This window comes from Scomber scombrus, chromosome 15, assembly GCF_963691925.1.
Source record: "Scomber scombrus chromosome 15, fScoSco1.1, whole genome shotgun sequence".
In the NCBI taxonomy this organism is placed as follows: domain Eukaryota; kingdom Metazoa; phylum Chordata; class Actinopteri; order Scombriformes; family Scombridae; genus Scomber; species Scomber scombrus.
The window spans coordinates 22,538,410-22,561,128 of NC_084984.1; the positions used below are offsets into that span (position 1 = coordinate 22,538,410).

A 22,719-nucleotide genomic window follows, 5' to 3' on the forward strand; every position below is an offset into this window, starting at 1 on the left:
CTGCTGTGTGACCATGTTACCCATGCAGCTTAAATACAGCTTAGGTTTTTTTCTTCTTTTTAAAAAATAATTTTAAAGGCATCAAAATGACCCTTTTGTTCATTTGCAAAATAAGGGGAAGAGATCAAGTTGAAACGTGGAATCTATCTCATTGCTTTTCTGGGGACTGTCTCCAGCTGAGGTCAAAAGTTGATTACAAGTTGTTTATTGCTCCCAGCCAGTGTTAGGTAAAGAAAAATAATAATTATCTTTCCTACTATTATCATTCCAACTCCACCCTCAACTCCCAGCCCACTCCAAGGAGACTGTCTCTCTCTCTCTCGTCTTCATTCTCTCTGTGATGTTAGGCATGCATGTGTATTCAGATCATTAGTTTTCATGATGACATGCATAGACTGTCTCAGTTCGATGTCTCAGTTATATGTCACTGCCAGAGGCAAAACCAACATCTCTTTCCACATCTGAAAAAGTGGAAAACTGTTCTGATGTTGATTTTGACTTTGACTTTTGGGTGTTTCCTTTTGTTAATATAGATAGTTGAGACAAAAACATTTCCAAACACCATTATACCAATGCTTTCTTCAATTACTTTTGATTAAGCCAACTGTACAAATACAGTGTGAAGAAGTGAACCTAATGAAGGGTGATGGTTGAAGGACCTCATTGTGCATTTATCATCTGTTGTGTATTAGTGCTGAAACAGACACTGGACCAGATTTTTTTAAATGACAGCTACAAAGCAACATGTGAATTTCCTGAATAATTCCTCTTGGTATCATAGCAGCAGATGTAGCAGATATTTACTGATGAGCCCATCAGAACAGTGGGATATGTTTTCTTGGCTCTTTATACCTACTTTGTGATTCCATCTGTGTGAAAGCCATGGAAACATTTTCATTTAAAGGTCATCTGTCACTGGGGGAAAAAAATGGGAAAAAAAACTCTTTGGTCACTTAGTCAGTCTGATGAGGGTCACAATTATTATTAATTTTCCCATAACAGGTGATTTAAGAGATGACTTTTTAATCAAGATGATACATTTCTTTCAATGATCTAACAGTAGAAATGTGCCAAAGGAAACAAAGAATTTGCTCATTTGATGTGAAGTTTGTACTTTTTAAAAGCGTGTTGGACTATCATTAACATTATTAAACTGATCTTGCCAATGTTCACACCACCAAATCTTCACCTGGACAAATATCAGGGTTTTTAGCACTTCTCATAAATAAGTGCTTTACAAAAAGAGGTCCAGTAGTAGGACACTCTCATCAATTTTAATGGGGTTTGAAAATGGGCCTTTATTCTGCCAGCGAGTAATTTGAACTAAGACACTGATGATAGAGCTGGGCTCCATGAACGTGAATTAGAAACAAAAGGTTTATTTAGCAGTAACATTTATTTGTATTAATGTAGCTTTCTGTTGTTTTATATTTAATGCATAATACTGGCTTTATATTAGTATTAGTAGCAAATTAGAAAATGTGGTAAAAACAAACACTATATATAGTACAAGCATAATACCCCCCAGATGGGTTAGAGGACTTTTCTTTTATATAATTATTCTCATCTAACTCCTGATAAGAAAGTAAATGATGAAGACAAAAAACAAAGGTATTGTATTAAGTTATTAGCCATAATATCACTATGGTGGGATGCACTGTTTTCCAAATATTATGCAATATGCAATGAAGTCTAGCTGTTCAATCAGCCATCACACTTACTACCGTCTGCTGACTCTGTCTATTCAAATAAAATGTATGAAAAGTTGGGATTAAATCAAAAGAAATGTTTCGGTGCTGAGTTTCTCCACACAATTACAATTATAGTGCCTGTCACTGAAAACTAATGGCCCAACAATATATGACTCTGGAGGTGGGCAGCTGTATGTGTGAAAAGGAATGGAAGCTACATTATGACTCATTCTGCCTGTCATGGGTTCATAAATCAGCCGCAGTTGCTGCTGTGAAGCTTCACAGAGTTTCTGTCTCATCTTTACGCTCGACCTCTAATAGACACCTGTCCACAGTCTAAGGATGACTTACTCACTTACTCACTCACCGTACTCTTTTTCCATTAAGCTTAATCTCCGTCAGACCAGCGCAGACTGGGGGATGAGGAGGGAGGGCTGTGGGTCAGCAGCAAAACCAGAATTAATATTACTGCACAGTGAGAAAGAGAGCAAGAGAGGGTGAAGGGGTGTGAAGGAATGCAGCTGTTCAAACAGCTCTTTGATTTAGTGGTCACGGCGCCCAGTGTGACTCACTCTGGCTCAAACGCCGTGGAGATCACTCAGACGTTCATCCTGCTGGTCCACTGGTTTGCTGCTCTCCATCTGCCTCTGTCTGTGTGTGTGTGTGTGTGTGTGTGTGTGTGTGTGTGTGTGTGTGTGTGTGTGTGTGTGTGAGAGAGATAGAGAGAGACAGAGAGATAGAGAGAGACAGAGAGATAGAGAGAGACAGAGAGAGAGAGAGAGAGAGATAGAGAGAGAGAGAGAGAGAGAGAGAGAGAGAGAGAGAGAGAGAGAGAGAGAGAGAGAGAGAGAGAGAGAGAGAGAGAGAGAGTATCTGCTGCACCTGAACTTGATGACTTGTACATGTGGTAAATTAACTAAATTAACTCCAAAGACAAATGTGCACATGCACTCTATTTATAAAGCCTGTTAAATACAGATTACCCATCTGGAATTGAATGGGAAAGAGTCAACAACAGGGATGTTGTATTAATCCCATTTAAAAACACCTCATATGTGGTGTAAATCACCGTATGACAAGTATGACTATATCTCCATGTTTACATCCTTCTTATGACAAGAAAAATGTTATATTAGTGTTAAATGTCTGTATGCATGTTTTTTCCTTGTAGAACATCTGCATATGATGAAAAACCTGAATCACCAGAGACAAGAGGATGGAAAAAATGAAATGATAAACACATAACATACGTCCCATGCTTGCATGATTTTAGGATTACACACAGAATGTGGCAGTTTCCTAATTCTTCTGTTTATTGTAACCTTCAGCTGACAATGTCACGCACATGCAGAAATACACCACAACACTCAGACCAAGTCAGTCTAAATGGAATGTGTTACTAAATGTAAAAAAAAAAATGCACAGGCTCCAATGGTGAAAACCTTGCAGTAGTAGGAATTGATCAAACGTTTCCTCTTAACATTTACCGCAGTATCGGCATATTGTTACATTCTATTGCTGAGCCTGTTCATGAGCACATGTTTTGACAACTTTGTACTGTATATTTGTGTCAGTTATGTGGAAAATTTAACCAAAGATAGTTTCTTCCAAGTCCCATTTTCAGATTGTTTAACATCATGGATATTTTTATGACTATGCCTGAGAAGGATCATGTTTCTGTTGAACCAGTTTGCCGTTTAAGGCATAATAGGTCATTGTCTCAACCCTGCATGGCAGACCAGCACAGTTTGCCTATTTGGGATGCCCTTTACACACCCAAGTTATGGGGGAAAAAAACTGTCTGGGTGGTCGACACTGTCCTAGGGTTTCATTGTTTTTCTGTCTGCTGATAGGCAAAATGGTCCTTGTCTGTCAAGAGTAAAAAGGAAAATCTTTTCTGAAAAGGTTGGAGGCTACACAAGCTTAATCATAAACCAAGAGATCGAAAAAAACCTTCTCCTGATTAATGTCATCATTTTTAGCTCAGTGATTTAGATGGTGAACGTATCAGTATACCTAAGGGGATTTAACATGGCGGCAAGCCTGAGAATCTGGCCAAAAAATGTCAAGTTTCATGTAAGAAAGAAATTCATATCTGTTCTTCTCTCACTCAACAACAGGCATTCTAACAGCATGAGAACAGGCCAAAAACATGACAGGAGTAAATAGATCCTTGTAGCAAATGAAAGAGATTTGTGTCTCATGAATAAAAAAAAAAAAATCATATCCCTACTTGACCCGCATGTTAGCCTCCTTTTACACAGCGGCTGTCAGTCAAACTGCTCCCTTCCAGCTCTGCTCAGTTCTCCTCTGCTCACAGGGGTCAACACAATCTTAAGAGTCACTCTGTCTTCCTTTTACTCTCCGACTGTGTCAACAGGCTGAGCACGAGGTTTCAGTTTCCTCCCGTGCACTTCTCACCTGTGTCTCACTGAAGTCATGCCAAAAATGATAATGTAAAAGTAGGAGAGGTCGCTCCGTGTGAAAGAGGCCCGCAGTGAAAGTGCTATGTGTGTGTGTGTGTGTGTGTGTTGGTGGGTGTGTGCTTTTTGTGTACGTGCGTCTTAAAATCTCAGCTCAGGCTCCGATCCAAAGTGCTGAAACACCACCTGATCTGTGAAACTCGTGTGTGTCTGATTGTGTGTGTGTGCGCGCGCCGGAGTGTGTGCATCAATGAGAGCCTTGTGTTATCATGCCTCCGCCGCCACCACCACCACCCCACTACCCCTACGATCTGATTGAAATGTAAATTGAAAGTGTCATAAAGCCCATATTGTCAGCCAAATGGTAAGTTATGAAGAAATAATAACAGGCTCTTTCATTAGGGAAATGACAGCTCTCGTTTGCTCTGATTTTCCTCTCAGCGGAATGTTTCCGTAATTACTTCAATATTGAGAAACAGAGAGTCGAAAAAAAATGAAAAAAACATCTGGGATCAATGACAACATTTTCTTTGGATATTAAGAACAATGTTCTTACTGTGACAGCTCGCTGGTTATAGCAACAATGTTCTATGAAAGTAGCGCACTGTACAATCGTTGCACCTTTGCATGAGCCAAGCATCTAATGTGTCAAACTTCTCCCATCTTTATTAAGATGGATTCTAGCGTCAAATAAAACATTCAGTCTAACTATACGGAGCAAATTTCTCATAAGTTCTGGTGCTGTACAGTACTTAGTACTTGAGTGCATCCTCAGGTTAGATGATGTAGCTTTATTTATATGGCGGTTGGTTGTTTAGCTGTGTTTGTTATATTTGAGAGAATGTCTAGCCATAATGGAATAATAATGAATGAATGTGGTTGTGTTTTATACAACAGTAGAACAATTAGAGGCTTTTCCCTGGTCTGAACCACACTTGAGTGGAGTCCTGTCCGTGCTGCTGGTTGTCCACTAATTCACAATATGCATGACTCACTGTCTGCCTGTGGTGTCTTTTTGTTTTCTCGTTTACTTTCCCTGAACCCATTCTTTTCTTCTCTGATAGTTGAAATCCAGTTGGCAAAATGGAAGTGGAACATATTGTGAATACCAGTCAAAATGTGATGTGGAAGATTATAGTTCCAAGATGAAATGGACAAGAAATAATACATATAATATTAAATATTATTGCTAGATGTTGCTTGACCAGAAGAACATGACCAGATTGATCACGTTTTGTCATTGTGGAAAGGAGTCAATAATCAACTAACAGTGTCACTTTCCTATTATGTCAACCTGACAAAACTATTTAGAGTCAAATCACTTAAAATAAGAAACTGAGTAACTGAAACTGATGGGGACATCATGAGTTTCATAGGTCATTTTGATAAGATCCCATACTGTATTTACAAAGGTTTATCTATACAGATGTTCATCACACAAACAGTCAAGAAATATCTATATCTCTGTCTAAACTATCACTAATTTGTTTTTGGAACCTAAAAGCAATGAAATAAACAATGGGCATGTAAGACGTGACCCAGCTATGGAATCAAAACCCTGGACGGTAACCATCATCTCCGCTCCTTTCACTTGGGCCCATCATGTTGGAAGTGAGTGAGAAACCAGAGACGTGTATTTATATTGACTCTGGACCTCTGCCGTGACATGTCAAGAGGAAGCACCCAGAGGCTGAGGTTAGAGAGAGAAAAAGAAGCTCTCAGGAATGAAGAATGGGACACTGATACAGGGAAGTTCCTGTGTCCGCAGCCTCAAGGGGCATCCAGACTTCATTTCCCAGGCAAGGTTGTGTTTGTGTTTGAATGGATTCGGTTCATAAGAGACGTATATACTGAAAACCAGAGTTCACCACGACAATAAGAAGAGGAAAGGATGGTGGGCAAGCTCTATTATTAGTGCTACATGTTTCCTTGTTTAGCACAACTATTTAATTTAAAGGCCAACTCTAATCCTGTAGAAGGGATGAAAGAGACACATATAACTTGTTTTTTAGGGTATTTTCAGAACACATAAAAAACAACCTCTCATCGTCTGCCGTCAATACCAGGCCTGGAGATCGTTTCATCTATCTAATGATCAAATGAAAGTAAAGGACGCTGCTGGAAGAAGTTAGATGAAATAAAGGAGTAAAGAAGAAAAGTGGATTTTTGTTTTATGAGACTTGCTGAGATCCAATCAACTGTTTCCCAAGGCTTTTGTTCTTTCCTGCTCAACTAAGGTGTATTTGATTTAGGGTATCAGTACTCTTCTTCTTCTTCTTCTAATGTGTTTGAAATATCAATTTAACTGTAAGTTCACAACACATTTGCGTAGAAGTAAGCATGGGAATCTTGCTGAGTGAAATCAATCAGGTGCCCCCCTTCATGGATTTGTATAGCTATTCACTGCCGAACCATGGGAACTTGTTTAGGGTCAGTGATACTTTAAAGATGCCCTCCAGACTTGCTAAGAACAATGGTGTGGTTCTGATATGGTTTTTCCATTAAAAAAACAATTACCATATTAGAAGCCTTAAAATAGCACCTAATCCTCCTCTCTCATTAAAAACTTAATAACTTGTAAACAACAGATGTCACCTTGTTCACTCCAAAGTTTATTCTCAGTGTCAGTGTCCATATCACACTTATCGTTATGTTGAATATTAGAGCAGGACCGACATCACTAGCTGTGATGTCACAAATAACGATTGTAGGCCCACCCCTTAAAATAAGATTTTCAGTGAGCTCAGAGAACCTTTTATACTTTGAGCAGATTAATGTTGCGGTATGTTAAGTTATCCTAAAGTTACCATATAGAATTTAGGATGTGATGATACATGAAGATCATTTAAAATGTTCAAATGGGTCATTTAAAAACACCACAACAGACAAGCAATCTGTTTTATACAAGCTTTATTTACAATGTCATTTCCAAGTTTTGCAGTGAAGGAAGCACATTTTCTATCAATAAATCCTCATCAGACAGATGCTATGTGAAATCCACTTAACTACACACAAGTTTTATTCTCTCATTGTCAAATGGCCAGACACTTCCTCTATCACTGTCACGTAAAGTATGTACATAGTGTGTTTGTATACAAGCAATATAAAACTTGGCAAATGGAAGGTTATTTGCTACTTCAATATGTAAAGAAAAGTTTTCCGATGAGTAAAAAATATAGCAAACACTGCACGCGTTGTGATAAGATTCTGACCTGTTAACAGCCGCATGTTGTTTGTTTCATGTCTCTGATACACTTCTGACTGGCCCACAGTGCAGTTAGCAGTCAAGTAACACTACAGGGAACACTGGATGCTCATTTTAGCTTAGGCATGGAAGAAACACACCACAATATGACCTATTTTTGTTCAATCCTTATTCAATATTTTGTTCTCAAACATGAAAGTAGAGGAAAGAGTATAGGTTACAGCTTGGACAGTACATCATGGTCACATTTTCTTTTATATTGAGAAAAAGTTGGCATTGATAAGGTCTGAAAATGGACCAAACTAGCTGGCTTTTGAAATACGTTTCTGTGGTTATATTAGATCCCTTGTGATAAGCTTTCCCCCAGTTTCTCATTATATTCCTCAAGGTAACATTAATTATACACAGACGCATACAGTGGCTGAATCGATGGGGGATAAAAGGGGTCGACACAATCTGCCCTCTCTTAAATACTAAAAAACAAAAGTATGTATCCCCACCATCCCTGTTAAAAATGTTACCTTGTAAACCACATAGTGGATGTGCTCCATTATATACAGATGTCTTACCAAATCAATGATTTTTTTGGGTTGGACGGTTAAAAGAGTTCTGTGTGATATAACTTACAGGTAAATCTGTAGCTATTAATGGCGAGTGGTTCACAAAACATGTATTTGGACGACAACAGAAACAAGTTGGGAACTGCGCAAAAGAAAACACTTTTTTCCTTTACAACTTCTTGACTACAAATTTATTTGATGCCCAAATGTGGAATCTGATTTTTCCCTTGACCAAAAATCTGTGCTAACATTACTTGAATGTAATTACATATGCAACCCCAACAGCTAATGAACACCTTTTTTCCACAATAATGGCCCAGTATTTGTTGCTGTTGTCAAAACACTGGAAATGTGATCATTTGTTGGGTCACGGTAAATCCACTAACAATCCAGTGAATTAAAAGTGTAAAATGTGCTTTATTTTTTGTTGATGATAAGACATTCATTTTCCTAAAAAAAAACAAACCTGGAGGCAAATGTAACCTTTGTTGCATTGTTTTCTCCAGTTAACATTATTCTGATTTGACCTTTGTGTCATTCCATTACATGGAGACAGACACTATAACAAGCTTTCTCCTCCTTTTGTTGCATAAGACAAGTATTTAACAGTATTTTGATGTCGGATAAAAATTTCACATCCGTTGTAACAGTTTAAGTGGTGATATCATAATACTAATAATATGAAAGAAAAAATAGTAACAATACTGCTGTACAAGCGGCAAAAGAATAAATAAGCCATTAAGATAAAAATGCACAGCATGAATTAAACCAAGATTATGCACTATAAGAATTATGAGTAAAACAGGTTAAAAAAAACAAAAAACCCCAGAATAAAGCCCTCATTAAGCCTACTTAAGCTAAATAATACACATTTTTTTTGCCAAAATAAATCTAACACATGGATGAGGCTGATGCTCATCTTAGACATTTTTTTTTTCTCCAAATAACACAATAAAAAGAGGTCTTAAAGGACAGCTTGCCACACCGCCTTTAGTCCAACAAAGACCAGGCAGTCTTTTTTTTTCTTTAAATATCATAATTTAAAACAAAGACACTACATTGGAGGATTGAACCATCTCTCTCATTTAAATTAACATATGCATTTATACCTATAACATGCATATATCTTCAGGTCCAGGTTTTCAGCCTTTCTCGTTTTGTGTGTCAATTTTAATTTAAGTTCTGGAAATAAAATTTAAATAAAAAACACAAAATGTACAGTATGACTTACGGCAACACAAAGTTAAGTTTCTCTATTTCTGATACTATTGTGTCATTGCCGGTAACACTGCATGTTTAAGCAGCTTCTTCTATCCCATTAAGTTGCCCTAACAAAACACTAACACTACTGCAGGATTACTTTTAACTGCCTTGTGTGAAAGCTTTTGACATGTACTGATGAAGGATTTGTAACCATCAGGATATTTTGGGATTTTTGCAATCGTTTCCCTTCCCACTTCTTTTAACTGTTTAGCCCTTTCCTTCGAACTAAGACAATGTACTATGCATGAGCTTACGTGAGCTAACGCACAGTGTCATGATTTTTTCCCCCCATTCCTTCGAGTGTGAATGTCAATTTAGCATTAATTTTGTTCAGCTATAATGTATTAAATGTGTGAAAAAAACAACATTAGCAGAGCTTGTCGCTTTTGGCTCAATTGAACACAGGTTATTTGCTACTTAGACAAATAACAGGCAACATAAATGTCAACTACAATATATTCAACCCAAAAAACACTATATACATTTGCATTAAATATGTATTTATCAAGAAATAGACACTTTGCTGACATGTTCCATCTAAAGAAAACTTAAGGCTTAATGGGGGCTTTTATCCTGCATAAAACCATATCTGTAACAATGTTATTCATTTTAAAACACTTATTTCCCACCCTATGCTCCTACTGCACACTGTCCAGAAACCTACAGGGCAAGACAGTAATGCCCCATAGGTTCTCATTTACTCAAAAACTTGTTGTACTCATTAACACTTGAGGTAAAAGCACATCTAAGATGCCATCTAGCAACATGTTAAAGGAGAGGCTGGGCAGAACCATCACTATTTTTTTTAAGATGACAGTGCCAAAACACAAGAGATGCACACTTACAAGTTCAAAGGAGAGCTGACTCCTTTTTTTCTGTTTTTGTTTTGCAGACTGATTGACAGGCTACACCTCTCAAATATTTCTCTCTCACTGATATCATCTCTCCACCAATCATGTAAATATAAACAGATATGTGGAAATATGTCACTGAGGTATCCTGTAACAGCCCACCAACGTCAAGTTACACACAAGTACTACAAAAAAGACTTAGAAAAAAGAAAAGAAATATCATCTGGTTGACTGACAGACTATACTTCAGTATTCTGGCCCTGTTCTGGGTGTTTGCAACATAGGTTGAATTGTAACAAATGTAATGCAGTGTGGAAGCACAAGCAGGCATGTCTGTGATAAGTAAAGGAGGAGAGTAGATGGAGAAGAGAAGGGCAGGAGAATGAAGGGGGTAAAAAGTAGGCAGGAAATACAAGAGGAGAAAGGAGCTGGAAGTGTGGAAAGGAGTTTAACTGGGAGGAAGGAGGGTGAGGGTATTATTTCCGCCCCGCCCCCACCCCCTCATCCCTCCCTCAGGCTTGTCTGAAGGTTACAATGCATGACACTGCAGAGGGCTGTTAGTGCTCATGCTGCTGCTGGTGTGCTGGTTATTCGCAGGCTCGAGTCAATGCAAAGTCATGCAAACAGTAGGCAGGCAGATAGTTCATGCATCGTGTGCCTCAGCCTTGCCCGGTCGGGGACCATTTATAGGCCAAAGAAAGGCCAGGCCAGTTCATTGATGTGCCAGTCATGCAGTGATATTGCTGTTAAGGGAGGAGAAAGAGAGAGAACGGTCAGACGGCCGTTAAACAGATACAGGGTTAATTTCAGGGCTTCTAAAGGTCCATCATGTCAACGAGAGATTATTGATGATGAGCCTTTACAACAATGACAACGTGAACAAAAAAATGTGTTAAAGAAAAGACTAACAGTTGCAGCAAGCGTCCCTATTGAAGATTTCTATTTAAAGTGACGTGGAAAGTACTGTGTAGTGCTTTTAACATACTGTGAAAAACCTCTTGTCAAAGACAGTAATTAGCTGATTCTAAAATGATACAGAAAGTGAGTCCACTTAACTGCCCTACTTTAAATCAACTTCATCTCTGTGTTGGCTTAATGGCATTAAGGGCGATCTAAAAAACTAAATCAATTTTCTATCAGGCAGTTTCCTTCAATACATTTGTCTGTGTAGTGTGAGGGGGGCAATCCTGATGTGTTTCAAGGACAATAATGACTATATCCTGTGGTACATACTTTTAAATCTAAGACTATGGCACCTTGTAAATGCTGGTAAAGCTAAAACCCCTTTTCCACAAACTCAGCCTCACTGTGGAATGCACCTTCAGCACCTCAAGCAGTTACTTTGTTTTCTTGGGAGACAATTATCAATCACAATTATTGCTACATAGCAACCAGTCAACTGCTTTTTTCCACCCAAAAACACATATCCTACTAAAGATCGTCAAGCAAATGGAACATTTACATATGGTGACTATACATCATCCTACGCTTGAGTGTATTTGTTGCTCAATAGCGATCCCATTTCACTAAACAAAACACAAAAACACAGCAGAAGAGCAACCGATGATCTTTCATTTGAATAGAACAAGTTAAACATGGCCACGCGTGACTGAAAATTGCTGTTAACCTCCTTAAAGCTACATCATAAAGAGTTAAATGAGACAATGCGGGACAGGAAGTATGTCAACTCCAGCCAAAAAACAAGCTGAACCTCGAACGTTTTCACAGGTAGAGATGTGCATAAATACTGCATGAACAGGTAGAGCGGTTGCTTGCAACAAAAACGACTTGTCAAGAAGATGCAATTCTTCTCTGTCTTGGGGTCCAGACCTGCATGGCAAAAGTGTGCCACAGAGTACAGCTTTCAGGAAGGTCAGTGGTTGAGAGGGAGGAAGAGAGGGTGTTTGGAGTGATTAGTCAGACCCTATAAATAATGCTGGGGTGTGAAAAAAGGTAGAAGCCTGCCATCACAGGAGTCAGGGTAAAATATGCTTAGTCAGGAATAAAAGGGGTGCAAGATTTGGGCAGCCTGGCATCTCTACCTCATGGATCTGATCAAGAAGGAAAAAAAAGAAAATCAATAGGCAGAATGGAAAGGAAAACAAGAACTTCTACAATAAAAGAATGGGAATAGTTTTCCCTGAAAAAGGCTGTATGTACTGTATGTACTGTACATGTACTGTATAAAAGGTTCAGGGATTTGTAAGGTAGTATTTCTCTGCCTTGCTGCCATCTACCTTGCGGTAGCTGGCTGGACATGGCCTGGGTAGGAGCGGCGTGTGCTGGTGGCTTGTCTCTGCCGGGCCAAGAAGGACTGACCAGAGCCGGTATTAGCAAGTCTGTCTTCAGCCGCCTTCTTCTGCATAGACATACCCTGTGAAAAGATATGGAGAAATAGAAACCTTAATGGCCTTGTCATTGGTATTCGTGTTTAATAATAATAAAGCAAGACTGTATGTAGATGGAGACCCAACAGCACAGTACAGTATGAGAACAAAACTGTCATGTATCCAATGTTTCTTCTAGACAGAGTAAGAGACACTGGAGAGTTACTAAAGAATCAGTTACCATCAGTCCACTAATCCTGATGAATGAAAAAGAAAATGAGCTTAAAAATAACATTAGCATTGATTTAACAACTTATTAACTAACAGCAGCTACTGATCAAATATTATAATATATTCAATGCAAACACAGTCTGCTGTACTTATAGAAAGGTATATACTGCCCTCTAGTGGTTACGTATGAACATTCAATGGATGACAAGTCTGGGTGAAAACCTAGTATATGGCTGGACCATGTCTGGTAAATATTTGAAATTGTTGCCAGTTTGTTACAGGGTTTGTCAGTAGTAGTGCCTATAATATGAATTCCTGCATATGAAATGTTTATCTTCCCAGTTATATTTGTTGTTAGGAGTGTTCTGAAGTAGCAAATCAGAGGACATGGTTAAGCTATGTCTGACTCAAAAAAAGGTTTATAAAGGCATCTGCACGACTACTTTCCACTCATATCTTGTTTATGTTTGAATTGAAAGAGAACTTATTTTAGGTGACTTTCTGTTAACTCCCATTGCTCTTTCATCTGTTTCACTCTGTGGATGTCTCTCATTTTTAAGACTTGCTCTGCATAGACTTTTTTCTCAGTGATGGTTATTTGGAGGTGCTTGAACTGTGCACTCTCCCTAATGCCTCTATGCACTTTTTTTCTGCCTCCTTCACAGTCGATTCAGGAGGCTCATCTTCGCCTGGTTACTGTAGTTACATCCAAATCAAGCGCTCCTTCAGAGCAGCTGTCCCACACTTAACTGATACAACAGCTACATGAGTCGCATGTTTTACCTACAAGACCTATGTTTTAATGCTGTTGTTTGGTTGTGATGTGAAAATGTCAGAGAAATAAAACTATCATCTTGCGCTGATTCATTTTTAAAAAGCAAAGGCCAATAGAGAACTTCAAATCACTTGACCAGCTAACCAATTGTGTAACTTCATCAGTCACAAACAAATGCAGTTATACGGCTGGTCGGTGGCCGGTCCAGCCAAAAAGATAATGTCATGTGTAACATAAAAATGTAGCTATGTTTAGTTTATTAAGGAAAGAATTGATGTGAAAATCATTTTATGAAAATGTTTTAAAAATAATAAGTATGTTTTCCAGTGCTTGAAGTTATAAAGAACTCCTTGGCCTCAAATCTCAATTGCACATTAACATGAGCCACAATTTAAAAATGGACACTAGTCATGACTAGTGTCACAGTCTCAGGCTGTACAGGTCCTTCTTACCATATTGTACCAGGCTGACACAATCAGTTTCTCCTCATAATCTCTCTGGCTCTTTGTCTTGTCCATCTCTTTCTGTTTGGAGGAAACAAAGCCACAAAAAAAATCAGCAATGCAAGAATTCTCTAAAATACACAACATTGCTGTATAAATATTGCCTTTGTGTGTTAACACATTTAAATACTAATCTAGCAATTGATGGAGTGATTACCTCCAGTGAGTGCAACATCCTCTCTTTCTCCTGCAGCTGGTTCTTCAGAGCTTGAACCTCTGGACCTGAACCCTGGTTCTGTTTGGGGTCAAGGGTCCGGATCACCTGTTAAAGACCAAATCCAAATGATATGAAATATGTTTTCTTGTTAACCTACAACAACAGCAAGCATCAATGGTTACAGTAAACCAACCAAAAGAAAGTTAATCTGTCGATCCTTTAGTAATAAAAAGGTACACTCACGCTCTTGGCCTTTTCCAGGTATTTCTTATATCTATCCTCCATCTGTTTCATGTCTTCATCTTTCTTTTTCAAGGCCTCTTCCAGCTCCTCCACTCGGTGGACTAACAAGGAACAACAAAAAAGTTTTTATATTGTCATCTTTTGTTTTGTTCTTTTTATACATATATTTTTGAAACACTTTCAGTGTGTTCACTTTCACTTATACTTTAGTGTCTTGTTTGTACAGTGACATCACAACTTAAATCATTTTAATTTTAAAAGTGACGACAACAAAAGACAGTAAGAAAGGACCGAGGTCAACAGTTTACGACTGTACATCAAAGTTCAACAGGGCTCCAAACTCACAGCTGGCGGTGTATTTGGGCTCCATTTCATCAATGAAGGAATTTTTCTTCAGCAAGTCATTGTTCAACTCTTGAATTTTTTCCCTGGTGAAGAACATAAAGCAGCAACGTCAAAAATGATTTTTGTCCTCTGTTTTAAGTTGAGTACTACTACAGGATTAAATGACAAAATAACCTGTAAATCATTTCAAAATAATGTTATGTTACCCTACTGAGCAAAATAAAGCTCTAAAAAGGTAACTTACATGTGCTCCTCATATTTCTTCTTCAGAATGGTAGACTGAAAAGACAAAAATAAATATAGTTTTACACATATCTTACATCTTCAAAAAACTGGAAAGATTCAAACAGCCACTCTGTTGGATACGTGCAGGAACTGCAGCACACTTCAGCTGTTGTGCCTTATCTTTATATGTAGCCTCTCTTGTCATTGTCATTTTATGCCAAGTTTCTGAAATAATTCAGTTCCACTTTATGATGAATTCCAACTGAAACAAGGACTGAGCAGCTGGGTAAATATGCACAATCCCCCCAAAATATAAATATGTATTAAATACTTTTGTAGTTTAGACAATTTCGGCATAGTGTCTAGGACCTAGACACTATATTAACCTAGACTCTAGGTTAATATACATCTGACATGGTTTTAATTAAAGGGTTTTTGATATGACAAAATCATGAACATTTCCATTAGCATCCAACAGAGTAAATCACATTTGGACAAGATTATCATAATGGTAATATACTACATCAAAGATCTGGAATGAAAGAGGCAATCAAAAGGAAAACAATACAGACACCAAACCAGAACTGTGTGGGTAATGACTGAAAATTATTTCAGTTGTTTTTTTTGATCTTGTATCTGTCAGCAGTGTCACTCTTGAATATGGTATAAAACAGAGTGCTTTGCTGCCAAATCACGTAAAAGAGGAAAAAAGACAACATGCTCAGATTGATTCTAAACCAGAAGGAAACTGCACGGATGAGGAGGAAACAGGAACCTTGGCTTTCTAGAGGGTTAAAAAATATACATGTCGAAAATGCCTATAGAATGATTAAGGATGCTTTTCTATTTCTAACAGGAAAAGATAGCTAGCTAGAAAATTAGTGACTCTCACTGGTGTGTAGCAACTCAATGTAACAAATGCATAAAAAAGGGAGGGAAATGCTCAATATGAGGTTCAATGATTACTGATGTAATTCTAGCCATCAAAGCTGTAATATTATTTACATGGAAAGAATAATTTTGCAGTTGCAGTTCTTATTGTATTTCTTTTAAAATGTACGATATATAACACAATAATTATCATTATGTTATGCACAGTTTTTATGATGTGCAAATTTATTACATTCTGAGTTGTTACACATTTGTCTCAGCGAGTGAAACAATTGAGACCAGGTCTTGAAGTACAAAGTCTAAAATGAGGGAACTTATCTGTAATCACAAAGACATACTTACTATAGTCTGACAGAGGGAGCATTATTTGAAAAGAAAAAGTACTTTACTGAATGGCAAGAATCACAGACTTGCCAATGTGGATGGTTTTACATCCATCAGTGAAGTTTGGCACACCTGCTACTTACTGAAATGACCCTTCATTATATTGTACTGAAGGTTTTACTCAAAAAGAACATTTAAGCACTTCCACCATAATGGTAATAATGCATTAAGGAAATCATTTTGTGCATTTTTGCCTTATTGTGTACTTGTTTTATAAACTGTGCCGCATCTATAAAAAATTGAAAATAAGCATTCTGTTGATCTTGAGTGAAAAGACAGATGGTTAAAATAAGAATGATAATGTAATGGTGATGGGATGCAAGTCTACACAGACTGGTAGGTATGAAACCAAACCCCATTAAAGATAACAATGTTTAGTGTTTTGGATTAGGATTAATTATGTAGTAAAGCAACGAAGCAGCTCAAGAAAGACGGCGATAAACATGCATGTGACACGAGCTCTCTCACATAAACCTTCTTGGGAGATGCTTCAAACCTCCTCTTCCTAAGTAGCTGACCCCTACTAGGAACTAGTTTGGAGGAGAAAAGGAACAAAGAAGAAGGCGATGTAATCTTCCTCTTCTGCGTTTTAGCATCACAGACGAGACATGAGTTAAATACGTTAATATGAACTAGAATACATTTATGTTGCTGATTTGATGATGGTCTGAGGATCTTGCAGTTATTCATTCACTGATGTCATCAAGGCTTTTAATCTAATCAAGTGTCTTAAACACATACGGCTTGTAGCTACCCCAGAAAACTAATATGTTCCTAATCCTGCAACATAGAAGTGATGTAAAAGCACACATGCAAACAGAAATACAAGACCATGGATATAAAGGGTGTTAGAAATGGTTAATGTTAGGAGGAGTTAGTTACTATAAGAAAATCAGAGGTGATTTTAACTGTTTTCTTAGCACAGGACAAGAGTGTACACACACACACTAATGTAATGGTGTGTATGTTTGCATGCTCATTTTACTTCTTTAAACAGTGACAGAACGTTTTTTTTAAGATGTTGTCATCTCAGGAGGAGTGTTGTACTGCATTCTTCTAGTGGACCGTCTTTATCAAGTATATGTTTGAGGGGAATTTGAGTTGAATCGCACACAATGCAGAACAAACATTTCATTACTTACATCATCTGCTTTGGAGCCCTGCTCTTGAAGAGACTTTTGAAGCTCCTCTACCTGACTCTGTTCCTCCATCAAACGCTGATTGATTAACCTAGATAAAGAAAGCACAAAGACCAGTTAGACTACATAGTTTAAACAGCGATGAGCAAACTGCATGCTAAAAAGTGAAAGATAAAGTATCAGAGAGACTGGCTAGTGGCTAAAAGGTCATTGATTGAAATTCCAGTGTCGACAAAAAAAGTCTATGTGGAGAAATACATTGATCCATGTTTTAACACAGGGAAACACAACATACCCACAGTCACAATGTGGCTCTCAAAACTTATTGTGCATCACAAAAGATTACAGGTAGTCAAACATAAATAAATCTCTGCTATACTTTCATTCCATTTAAATAAAGCACTGAGGACAAATTGGAAAAAAGTGTTTTTCCAAAGCGATTAACAATTCAGCCTAAAGTTTATTTTGTGTTGGGTTAATGCTGCTAGACTACATGTCTCTGTGCTCTTTGCTGACCTGTTCTCTGTCTCCAGTTCATTTTTTCGTCTGCTGGCGTCCTCCAGTAGACTTTGCAGCAGTGCAATCTTTTCATTGTCTGATCCCTCCTGAGCCAGCTTCAACATTTTGTTCTCATGCTGAAGACGAATCAAGTGTTCTCTGTAAAAGCAGATCAGAAGTGACAGAAGTGTTATTCATTTCAAATTACACTGAGAATTCAACACATATAGTTTTGGTTGTTCTACACCTGTACTCCACAAAACTGAAGAATATTCATCTAAAACAAATTCTGATATCATATTATTATGGCTACACATAAAAGGAGACCGGTGTCGATACATTTTTGCATGCATTGTTCTCTGTGTATTTATAATAACTGACTGACTTGCACCACAGAAAGGGGAAACCTCAACCACGACAGGAAGAACATCCACTTTGACTTACTTTGTGTGTTATCACAAACAAATACACAAACCAGTCCAGATGCATGAATTGTAAATTCTACAATACATACAGGCAAAAGCTGCTTGTTGTAACTACACTACTGAGCAGGGCTGGCACGCAGTAAGCACAAACACACATTGTTATATGATCATATTTGAGTGAGCATCAGTCAATACATCAGAGAGATGGTTATGTTGCTAGCAAAGGGCAAACTCAATAAATGCTACATAAATCTTGTCAATCTTATGCAACACATGTACTGGCTTAGTTTAAAGAGTTTGCAGCAACAAGACTACAATAATCTTGCTGTGACACTACATGTGTTGGACCGTCAGACTGACTGACAGTGACATCTCTAGAGCAGCCACTGAGTAGCCACTGATGTTGCAAGTTATACTGTTGCACTTTCCAAAACAGACTGCTTCCTAATGATAATAAAACTGTCTTTACACAACTTAACTTCAGGTTTATCATTCAGTTTGCATTATTGTATTAGGGCAAAAACATTTACTGTTCTTCAGTTTTCTATCTAGATGTGTTGGGTAGTAAAGCTCACTCATGTCAAGAGGTTTATAATTCACACAGTAGCAGGTTAAATGTGTAAAAAGCATTGGGAACCCACAGCTCTTCACTGAGCAATGTTGCTGTCTTCACTATAACATATGTATCTGTCATTTTATTTATCTTATTTGTTAAACAAAACAGAGTGCACAGTACAAAGTGGGGTAAGTAAGGATGATGATGGTCCCTGGTCAGATGGAGAGCCACATAAACATCTTTGTTAACACTAAAATGGCAGGTGGAGAGACAGGTAGGGAGCTTTGCTGCAGGTTGGGATAGAGCTGGAAGTAACTCATACTCAGGCAGCTGAGAAGTTAAACTGTAAATCAATATTTGATATGAGGGTTGGCTCAGTGATCTGTTTCAGATGTTAACTATTCATCTTCATGAATAGATGGGCTGTTTGAAGTACCTTCCCCTTCAATCCATTTACTGAACAGATAGAATTATCTCTGGGGCTTGTTTCTGTCTCTTGAATACTGTTTTTAGAGTGTGGCTGCTGACTCCAATTGGAGAACTGGCTAAATGTTTCCAGATACACTCACAGGCGCTTATAAAAGCAACAGGTTGAATCCAGCAAAAAAGGCACAGCCTACCTCAGCTTTTTCACTATTGCGCACTGAACAGACAACAATGAGCATAACTCTACAAACTATAAGCTCCTTCCCTATAGATATTTCACATCAAATGAAGCTGTTTCAACACATTTTTTCCAACTTTGAAAGCTTGCAGGATATGATATCACCTCAGGGTGCATCAACATTTACTCTATCTTTAGAGGATAATTAATAGCCTAGACAGGTTGAGAAGCTTTCAGAACACTAGGAATTATAAATAAAACATACAATCACATGTAAATCTACATGTACCTTGGTTCACAAAGGTTGTAAGGAGAAGAAAAAAAAAAGGCAGGATAGGCTGACAGCAAAAGAATGCAGCTCTCTTGGAGAGCAGTAGTTGGGCTGATGCAACTCACACACAACTATTACATAACTCTCTATAGAGACAGTTCTTTTTAGGCCACATTCCTCTACCATACAACAGAGGTAGCAAGAGGAATCGGCTGGAAACCATCTGGCTACAAAGTGGACAACAGAACAACAGTCTGCATACACACACACACACACATACAAAATCTGCAGCATTCATTGTGAAGCACCTGCCAATATTTATATTTTATCTTAACTAATGGGCTTTTAGCATGCAACTCACAACCCTCTGTCCAAAATCTTGAAATCTTTTTATTTTTTACATATTTTGTTGTGATATTTCCTACTACAAAGTATGTTTTTTTTTTAAATGTATTAACCTAACTAACCTAATAGTTGTGCTCCATTAACAACTTTAAATGACTTAAAGTGAAACAAAAGTTGAGGTTCAGAAGACATACCGAATCTCTGGGGTGGTGATCTCAGCAGCCAGCGAATCAGAGCCATCGTTGCTGGGCAATGGGAAGAGACCTGGGCAAAGTGATATTATTGTTATTACAAGGTATGTCCAACTATTTAGGCTTGACCATGTAACAATACTTAGCTTAAAGAAGGCCAACTGCTCATGTTTAGCCTGACAGATCCTGTACCTGATGTTAGCTGTCCCTCTTGAGCTTGGACACAATGCAGCTCCTCAATAGTCTCCTTCAGAGAGTCTCTCTCTGTCCGCATACGCTACAGAGGGAGACAGAGAGTAAAACATGTGAGTGAGTGATACAAAAAGAACAAACATCCCTAGTGTGCTAAATGCCAACACAATGTCTCATCTGTTTATCATTTAGGGACAACTACCACTCTAGTAACTTTTATAAGCTACAACATTTCAGTTATTTACAGCCACTGATCTTACTTTTTGTGACTTTGTTTTTACTTAATGAAAAAAATTCTGCTCTGATTGCAAACTCCTCTGATGTAAATATATAATTCCATCTATAAAAACAGAACTGAGGATGTATGGCATGATATTTCTATATTTATCAGTCTTCCATAATTTAACAGCCCTTATATTATTCAAATTAACTGTACATACATCTTTTTCTTTTTGTAGGGAGTCCACTTTCTCTTTGACACGTTTGTACTCAAACTCCATCTTGTCAGCCTTTTTAGACTCTTCTGACAGTCTGTTTTGAAGTTCAACCACCTGTGCACAGAGAAGACAATTCAAATAAAGAAATTATTTCTCAATAATAAATGCACATGTGATTGTCAACATGGCTGTTTGTTGGATACCTGTCTCTTGTATGTCTCCAACTGGCCCTTCGTTGCGTTAGCCTTTCGTAGCTCTTCTTCCAAACTGACGTTGGTCTGCATTAACACTGTGTTCTTTTCCTCCAAAAGCTTAGTCTGAAAAATAGTGACAGAAATGTACATGTCATTGTTGCTGTCTAGCTTGTGTGTTGCATGCATATATGTCAACCACAACCCAGAGCTCAAGGCTGTGAATGACTTGCTGATGGCAGCTGAGGCAGGGTCCACTTCTCTCCAGATTGTCTTTGATCTGAGTGCCGCACTATGGATCACATCGTCCTCTTAGAGCGTCTCCTTGCCACCATTGGGCTGTCAAACTCTGCACTTAAGGGGTTTCAGTCCTACCAGAAAGGTAGTATGTCTCACTGGGAGGATGCATCTCTAGATCATTCCCTAGAGTGTTTTGCAAAGGTCAGTTCTTGGCCACATGTTGTTTACCCCCTTTTGGACTATGTCATCAGGAGAAATGGGATTTCTTTTCATTACTATTCTGATGATACCCAGCTGTACATGAAAACTGCCCCAAGCTGTTCTACAGCCATGTCAGACCTCAGCACCTGTCCTGAGGATATAAAGGCTTGGATGAACACAAATTAAACACCAACAAAAGTGACGCTCTCTTCTTTTTGGCACACTAGATTCAGATTTTGTCCTCAGTCACTAATCATGTGTTAGGTGAGACACTAAGCTGACTTTTGATGACCATATAAGACATCTATGCAAAACCTCTTTCTACCATCTAAAAAGCATCTCTAAACTCTGCCCTTCTCTATCAGGAGCAGGAACTGATCAAACCACAATCCTCCACCCACAGCAGCTGGCAGCTCTGAGGCCCGAAGTACTAAGCTCTGAACTATGGGGGATCAAGCCTTCTGCTATGCAGCACCACGCTTGTGGGACAGCCTTCCTAACTATCTAAGGACAGCACAAACTGTCCTTAGATAGGGGGGGGGGCCTTAAAAACCTTTCTATCAAGAAAGCCTTTCATCTTAACTCTTATTACAATTTTATTTTCGCAGTGTTTCTGTTATAATACTGTAACACATTGAGTTGCACTTTGAATGAAAAGTGTGGTACCAATTAAGTGTATTATAATTATTAATAGTTTTTACATAAGTGATAAGTTAACAAAAACACACATTTTAATCATGGGGTGAACTACTTATTTGAAGGACACAATATTTATAAGTCTCCTAAACATTAGTGCCATGCCTGGTAGAGAGATTTTCAGCAGGGCAGTAATACCATATTCCTAATCATTACCTCAATTGCACATATTGTACATTAGCTCAAAGAAAGTAAGCTAGCTGGTGATTGAAATTAAAGATTTCTTACAAACCTATGGGCACTGAAATAATTGTAAGATAAAAAATATTAAGTTTTTGATTCTGATTGTTGTCTGTGGGCATGTGTCTGACTGTGTACCTGTCTCCTAAGAAGTCCCATATCCTCCAGTTTCTTCTTGTAGTGTTCCACCGTGCCCTCCAGCTTTGACACTTTGTCTGATGAATGCCTGGGAGGGAAATAACATGCAGCTTTATTTTGGGATGGGATATGTAGAGGTGGAGGATAGTTTTATCAAAGCTCTGTTTGTGTAGCAACAGATCTGTAGAACCAGAAATCTGAAATAACAAGATGATGGTTTAACATTTAATTATTTGTCCTGTTAAACGTACTGTTTTTCTGACACATTTTCACACCCATCAGGTCTTCGGTGTAAAACCCATTGCTTTTCAAATCATTACCAGATTGGTGTCATGTTTTCA

General features: G+C 38.1%; 1 protein-coding gene across 3 annotated transcripts in view; it reads right to left on the reverse strand.

Annotated features, from left to right (window-relative positions):
- Positions 1 to 7,007: 7,007 nt before the first annotated feature.
- Positions 7,008 to 22,719, reverse strand: part of hook3 (hook microtubule-tethering protein 3) — a 28,681-nt gene continuing 12,969 nt past the window's right edge. The window contains exons 11-24 of one of the 3 annotated variants that reach the window (XM_062434578.1): positions 22,379 to 22,466; positions 20,936 to 21,049; positions 20,736 to 20,846; positions 20,296 to 20,380; positions 20,107 to 20,176; positions 17,730 to 17,870; positions 17,217 to 17,304; positions 14,819 to 14,853; positions 14,575 to 14,657; positions 14,230 to 14,330; positions 13,987 to 14,091; positions 13,779 to 13,850; positions 12,231 to 12,367; positions 7,008 to 10,736 (exon numbers count right to left, since the gene is read on the reverse strand). In XM_062434578.1, coding sequence (XP_062290562.1) covers positions 10,721 to 10,736; positions 12,231 to 12,367; positions 13,779 to 13,850; positions 13,987 to 14,091; positions 14,230 to 14,330; positions 14,575 to 14,657; positions 14,819 to 14,853; positions 17,217 to 17,304; positions 17,730 to 17,870; positions 20,107 to 20,176; positions 20,296 to 20,380; positions 20,736 to 20,846; positions 20,936 to 21,049; positions 22,379 to 22,466 — 1,246 coding nt within the window. In that variant the 3' untranslated portion in view covers positions 7,008 to 10,720. Of the gene's footprint in view, positions 12,368 to 13,778; positions 13,851 to 13,986; positions 14,092 to 14,229; positions 14,331 to 14,574; positions 14,658 to 14,818; positions 14,854 to 17,216; positions 17,305 to 17,729; positions 17,871 to 20,106; positions 20,177 to 20,295; positions 20,381 to 20,735; positions 20,847 to 20,935; positions 21,050 to 22,378; positions 22,467 to 22,719 lie in introns of all 3 variants that reach the window. The other 2 variants (XM_062434579.1, XM_062434580.1) reach the window with 2 other exon arrangements.